Below are 7428 nucleotides of genomic sequence, written 5' to 3' on the forward strand. Positions count from 1 at the left end.
TATTTCAAAAGGGGTGAATTTGAAAGACATTTGATAGATTTCAAATGATAGGATATCCTTATGAATAAAAATGTGCAGGTGTACTAACATTTTTAAATTTTTGAGTGTCACAAATTATCTTAAAATTTATAAACTAACTTTAAATATAAAATGGCATACGTTGTCACAGCCTCAAATATTTCAGATATTAAATGATGACATTATAATGTCTTGGTTTCTTATCTTATCCTAAAATGTTTCAAATCCGCATCAGAAAGATACAAATACTGTTGACAAAGGTCTGGTACGTAAGGATTTAAACCGCCAACTACAGGCTTACTTCTTTGTTCTTTTTACAATCTTTATTTCTTTATTGGATTTAACGTCGAACCAACTCTGTTATTGTCATATGGCGACATTCCACCTTTACCGGAGTAGGAGTCCTCAGGTGCCCCTCTTTGCATAATGTCAGGTACGGACGGGCTCCGGAGTAGATAGCGTCACTGACGTTCCGTAAGAAAGCAACATACTAATAGACCAGTAAATTTAGAGCTCAAGGTGAGATATCATTGAGATTGTAGATGGTAAAGGTTATAATAACAGTATGAGGTTATAATTACAGTATGAGGTTATGATAAAAATATGAGGTTGTAATAACCGTATGAAGTTATAATATCAGTAAGACTTTGTAATAACAGTATGAGGTTATAATAACAGTATGAGGTTATATAAGCAGTATGAGGTTATAATAAAAGTATGAGGTTGTAATAACAGTATGATGTTATAATAACAGAATGAGGTTATAATAACAGTATGAGGTTATAATAACAGTATGACGTTATAATAACAGTATGAGATTATAATAACAGTATGAGGTTGTAATAACAGTATGGGGTTATAGTAACAGTATGAGGTTATAATAACATTATGAAGTTATACTAACAGTATGAGGCCATAATAACAGTATGAGGTTTGTAAACTTATATAACAGACAATTTTCAAACAAGTGTTGCTTAAATACAAACCTGATGCTTACATAAATCATAAATTGGGCTAGTTATATCAGTGTCCGCAGCAATTCAGTTCACAATTACTGCATTGTTTATGATGACTCTTTTAAAACATGAAGTACATGTTTACAAGTCATTGTTATTGAGAAGTGTAACATTAATTGTAATGTGGCCAAATAAATATCATTTTAAGTCGTGTTTGTTTTCAAACTTGCTCATAATTAAATATTTCATGCAAGATAATTTCATAAATTTGTAAAATGTCTGTTTTCAAAAAATCCAATTTCTAACCTGAATGTATATAACTAAAATGATTTAATAACATTTCAAAGAATGAGCAGTTATTTGCATTTATAACATGTATTGTTTACATATATTTCACAGCATGAATACTGCGTGCAATATTTTGATTAATGGGTTTTCTTTACATTCAAATTTAATTTGGCAGCGTATTGCTATGCTCTCTCTTTAATGACATCAAATCACTATGACAAATGTATTCTCACTTTGAACATGATGTAACATGATGTGCCGTTTCCAGAATGAGATAGGGGGCGTCCGTGGTCGGGTGGTTAAGGTTGTTGACTTCAAACCACTTGCCTCTAACCGCTGTGGGTTCGAATCCCGACAGGGACTTTGGATTCTTTCATGTGAGGAAGCTATCCAGCTAGCTCACGGAACGTCGCTGGTTCTACTCTGGTGCCAGTTCGTGCCTGAATTAATGCACGGAAAGGCACATGAGTTCTTCCTCCACTAGTAAAGCTGCAATGTCACCAAATGACCTATACTGTGTCGGTGTGACGTTAAACCAAAAACAAACAAACACACTAGTATGAGATTGCACATTTTTTCTGTTATCGGAATTTATGTCTGAAAGTTTCATTCAAATATGCCTTTGCTCACACTAAATTATGTATTGATAATGGCACTCTTTAATTATCAATTAAAAATTGAAATTATCACAACTAAATTAATATATATTAATGTAGTTGGGATAATTTCAATCTTTAACTGATAATAAAAGAGTGCCATTATCAATATATCGATATATATTTTTTAATTGAAATGCATAAAATTAGTTGAATATCATTATTTAAGAACATTTTACAACTTCCTAACATATTCAGAAAAAATTGCAACATACCTTTACATCCTCAATATCAATCTTTGAAAAAGATCTAAAGCAGGAAGAAATGTTCTAGTTTTTTCATTGTTTACTGTTTCCTTCTTATTTGAAAAAAAAAACTATCTTAGGGTTTTACGTATCATATTCATTCAATTGTTTTAAAACCCTGTTTTACATTTATTTCTTTACACAAGCTTTCAACATTTTGGTGCGATAGGACGTAGGAATGGATAAAGGAAGTGTTAGATACTTTATTTATTCTTTATTGATTACGATAATAACTATATCACTAAGTGAAACAACAGCCGAAGGTACGATTTATTTGTTTTCCTAAGCTCAGTTTATTTTATTGAATTTATATGATGTTAAAGATTTATTATGCTCAAATTTCATATTTGAAAATATTTATAATTGCTACACAATCGCTTTGTAAATATAAAATAAACATATTTTAACTGCACACAAAGTAGATGTGTTGTGTTAAAGATTCTAAACGTTATTATAGGTTGTTATAATATGAATATATACATTGTAGTGTCATTGAAACAACCAATTTTACTTGACCTATAATAGAAAGCGCAGCTTCAAATACATAATTTATTCACTCTTTTATCAAAATTAATCATATTTGGTAAAAATTGCATAGATTCAATAAATTTCTGGGATAGAAATATTTTACGCAAAGATAAGCAGAGTATATCTTTAAGTTATATAACAAAATAAATAGTAAAAATGTTTTAGGAAAAACAGACCAGTATGGACAACTTCTTATTCATTTTTAATGCATAAAATACCAGAAATATTACGTACTAACATCGATAAAAATAAATAATTTGCAATTTTATATGAATGAGAATGAAATTTTTAAAAGAATTTTATTTTACAGATGTCCTCATATTATTTATGACATAATCGCGACTGGGACAATGTTTTAATTAACATATTTCCCATTTCATTGCTGTCAAGTAGAGCAGATTTATTTATTTTAAAGGATTGACATACTGTATATTATGGCCATTCACCAACAATTGACAATAAAATCTGTTTAGGATAAACAGTTTTATTTAATTTTATCCATGAAATATGGTGCTATATCAGTCAAATATATTTCATATTTTTTTAAAAAAAATATGAAATATAAATATGAAAGTGGGCGGAGTCAAAACTCATATTTATTTTAAGGGACTTCTTCGCCATTTTGTTTGAAAAATCTGATAAATACAAAACAACTTTTTGTCGAATTTTGTTTTGAAAACTATCCAGAATGATAGAAAATGGTCTAAGAAAAAAAATACGAACACCAATATCTTTTATTCAGTATTTTGTTTTGAAAACTATCCAGAATGATAGAAAATGGTCTAAGAAAAAAAATACGAACACCAATATCTTTTATTCAGTCATTAACGCTGTACAGACGTTTAAAGAGTTGTTTACGTGACGTCACAATGTAGCGCTAAATATCGCGTGCAAAACAAGACAATAATTATATTACTGCGCGCTGTCTAATTGCAGTTCCGTAGCAAGCAAGGAGGATCCGATCGTAACCATTTTTCTTTGCTAATGAAATTAAATGGGTTACTTTTTCGTTTTTTTTTTGTGAAATATGGCATATATTTCCACTCAACATGATAAAATGCCACATATTTTCACTCGCCGTCCAGGCTCGAGAAAATATGTGGCATTTTATCATGTTTCGTGAAAATATATTCCATATTTCACCCAAACGAAAAAATATCCTCTTAACATTCCGAGGGGTATGTATTTAAAGAGAGAATTTCTGTGAGTAACTTGGGTTTATTGCTTATGCATATGAAGTAAAAAATAACATCGGAATCAATTATAGCAATAAACAATTACAATAGAATAGGAAAAAAACGGAATCCCTTAAGTACTCCCAAGCCAACACAATTCTGTTTAAGCATGTTCATGGATGGTACTTGAAAGTGCAAGTAACAATCGACGCCACTAGCGCCGGATTAAGCAAAATTGAACATTTTAACACGAAAATGGTAAACATTATGAGTAAGAAACATATGCGTGTGTTTATACGGTGTGTATTATGAAATCTTCAATGTGCCACATTCTTGTCTTTCCATGCCCATAGCTTTATTCATTGGGCAACTATATAAGATTCGAAAACTCATTGATAAAAATAGTAATAATTATAAAGTCAGATTAGTAATTAGATACAGCTCTGAAAGTCTCCAATAGTACCCGAAATATCTGTTAGAGACAAAATAACACTACTTCTACTCTAAATATTTTAGTACATCACTTATATGGATTAAAATTGAAATTAATGACTTAAAATTGTTGTATTTTATCATTTTGTCAGAGTCTTGTGAAGAGTCTTTGAATCATACCACGCAAAATAACTATGAATACACATTTTTGTGGAGTGCTTGGCGGTCAACGGGCTTGGTATGGCACAACATGACATTTTGGGATGGACATGTGCAGATACCAGAGAAAGACCATGTAGCTTTGGAATGTTTTACTACATTGGGAAATATATTAGTGATAGAAGGTTTAATTTATTATGTTTAACATCACAATAAAAATGTATTTAGATACCAACTGTTTTCGATCGTCAACGTGTTTTAATGCAATTCTATTTTTTATGTTATTTTATTCTAAGATGGTTTTTTCAATGTGTCATGTTCTCAACATTATGCTGGACATCAGAATCGATATCACAACAGTTTTCAAAATACTGCTCTGAGTAAACAATCGGTTGAACATTTCAATTGCATTGTACGGGGCATAATACTAAAGAATCATAATGTTATATTTTTTTTCATTTACAATAATTATATATCATTTTGTTTAGACAAGCATCCTAACATCGAAGATATAACTGAAAACATTATTGAAGTAAAGGCGTGCACCATAGACGTAAACCAAAAGTGTATACATCATATGAATGTCCTGATCAGAAAATGCAATGGAAATTTATTGTACAGATTTCCATTGTTCAACAGCACGAATGTACGACATGACTACATTTGCTTAGGTAAGTGTAAAAATTGTGCCTATAAAGATATAACTTGCATGATGCATATGGCAATAACAAATCTAATTTAACTGACTGTATCTCATTAAGGAATATAAAGAAATAAATAATCCCTAAAGAAGGCACAAAACGACATGATAATGTAAATTGCAAGTTACCGTCCACGCTCCCTAGCAAAGAGCAACGGCTTAAGCAGAATTCAACATTTCATCAGGATACTGGTGATATTTTGAATATAGAAACATCCGCAGATGTGTTTGTTATAAAAGCTTTTTTTTTAAAAAGTAATTAAACGCGTATATAAGACAAAAATAAAACAATAAAAAAGTTAACTGACATTATTTACTTAATGTAACTGCTGTTGCTATTTTATTTCTTAAGAAGCAATGCATTATAAAACCCACCGAAACGAAATTTGGGGGATGTAAATAGGAGTCACTCGGTGGTCGGTCGGTCGGTTGGTCGGTCGGTCCATTGGTCTGTTGCATTTTCCGTGCCCGGAGCATAACTTGAAGACTAGTGGTTGGAATTCAATACAACTTCATACAATGGTCAAGCACATTAAACGAAAGTGCAGTGCACAAGAACCATATATCTATATCCACTAATTACAGAGTCATTGCCTTTTTTACTTTTCTTTGTCCGGAGCATAACTTGAAAACTACTGGTTGGAATTCAAGATAACTTCATACAATGGTCAAGCACAATAAGGGAAAGTGCAGTTCACAAGAACCATAACTTTTTTTAAAGTAATTACAGAGTTATTGCCCTTTGCTACTTTTCCATTGCTTTCTTTTTTATTCCAGACCATAACTTGAAGACTAATGGTTGGAATTCAATATAACTTCATAAAATTGTCATGCACTTTGAGAAAAAGTGCAGAGTACAAGAACTATAACTCCATCTTGACTATTTACAGAGTTATTGCCCTTTTTTACTTTCCTTGTCCGGAGCATAACTTGAAAACTACAAGTTTGAATTCAATACAACTTCATACAATGATCAAACATATTAAGAGAAAGTGTAGTGCAGAAGAACGATGACTCATTCTCCGCTAATTATTGAGTTATTGCCCGTTGTTTCCTTTCCTTGTCCGGAGCATAACTTGAAAACTACTAGTTGGAACTCAAGACAACCTAAAATAATCGTCAAGCACATTAAAAGGAAGTGCATTGCATAAGAACAATAACACCATTTTGACAAATTATAGAGATATTGCACTTTGTTACTTTTCCTTTTCCGGTGCATAACTTCAAAAGTACTGGTTCGAATTCAAAACAACTTCATACAATGGTCAAGCACAATAAGAAAAAAGTGCAGTCCACAAGAACCAGAACTCTTTCCAGAGTAATTAAACAGTTATTGCCATTTGTTACTTTTTATTGTCCAGTGCATAGCTTGATAATTTATGATTGAAATTCAATGAAACATCATACAATGATCAAGCGCAATGAATGAAAGTACAGTGTACAATAACCATAACTCTATCTTCAGTATTTATAGAGTTATTGCCCTTTGTGCCTTTACCTTGCCCGGTGCATTACTTAAAAACTAATGTTTAGAATTCGAAGCAACTTCATACAATGGTTAAGAGAAATGAAAGGAAGTGCAGTGCTCAAGAAGTGTTACACTTTCTGGACTTATTACAGAGTAATTTAATAAAAATTCATCAATGGTCAGCCACATTGAAAGGAAATGTAACATACAAGAACCACAACTATTTTTAATTGCCCACAGCCATAACTCTATTTCAATTATTTTACAAGGTATTCTGTAACTTATTTACTTCCTCATTTCCGAAGCAATCTTGCGGGGGGTATTAATCACATTTTGTGATCGTTCTAGTTTCAAGTTTGATATTATTCATAGTTCGTTCAACAGCCATTTGTTAGATAATAAATATCTTTCATTAACTTTTTTTGTATGACAATCGAGGTGTTCACATTTACTTTATGACTTTATGTTATTCAGAGTATCAACCTATAACTAAATAATGGTTTTCTCACTTATGATGAATATTTTTCTTTTAATTTTAGATAGAATGTATTCAGGAAGTAAGTAGCACTTTTTACTTAATATTCAATATTGAAAATCGTATCTATGAATAAGAAAATATCCATTAATAATTCATGTCAACCACAAATATTGAGAGAAAAATTTTAAATTCTTTTAATGAGAAACACATTTTTATTTCTTGAAAATAGTTCCCGATTTATTCCTTGATTTCTTGGACAATACCTTATGTGAATACTCGAAAAGATGAACAAATACAAATTGAAAGCTATTGGTTTTTATCATCA

At 31.0% G+C, this 7428-nt stretch overlaps 1 protein-coding gene across 1 annotated transcript; it reads left to right on the forward strand.

Annotated features, from left to right (window-relative positions):
• Positions 1-2275: 2275 nt before the first annotated feature.
• On the forward strand, positions 2276-5214 carry LOC132742243 (uncharacterized). Its single transcript, XM_060730590.1, has 3 exons — positions 2276-2426; positions 4451-4642; positions 4946-5214. Exons 1-3 carry the CDS (start codon positions 2342-2344, stop codon positions 5197-5199), a joined length of 531 nt encoding a protein of 176 aa, XP_060586573.1. The 5' UTR covers positions 2276-2341; the 3' UTR covers positions 5200-5214.
• The last annotated feature ends 2214 nt before the right edge of the window (positions 5215-7428 follow it).

Source organism: Ruditapes philippinarum, unplaced genomic scaffold (genome assembly GCF_026571515.1).
Source record: "Ruditapes philippinarum isolate M1 unplaced genomic scaffold, ASM2657151v2 ctg4231_1_1_1_1, whole genome shotgun sequence".
In the NCBI taxonomy this organism is placed as follows: domain Eukaryota; kingdom Metazoa; phylum Mollusca; class Bivalvia; order Venerida; family Veneridae; genus Ruditapes; species Ruditapes philippinarum.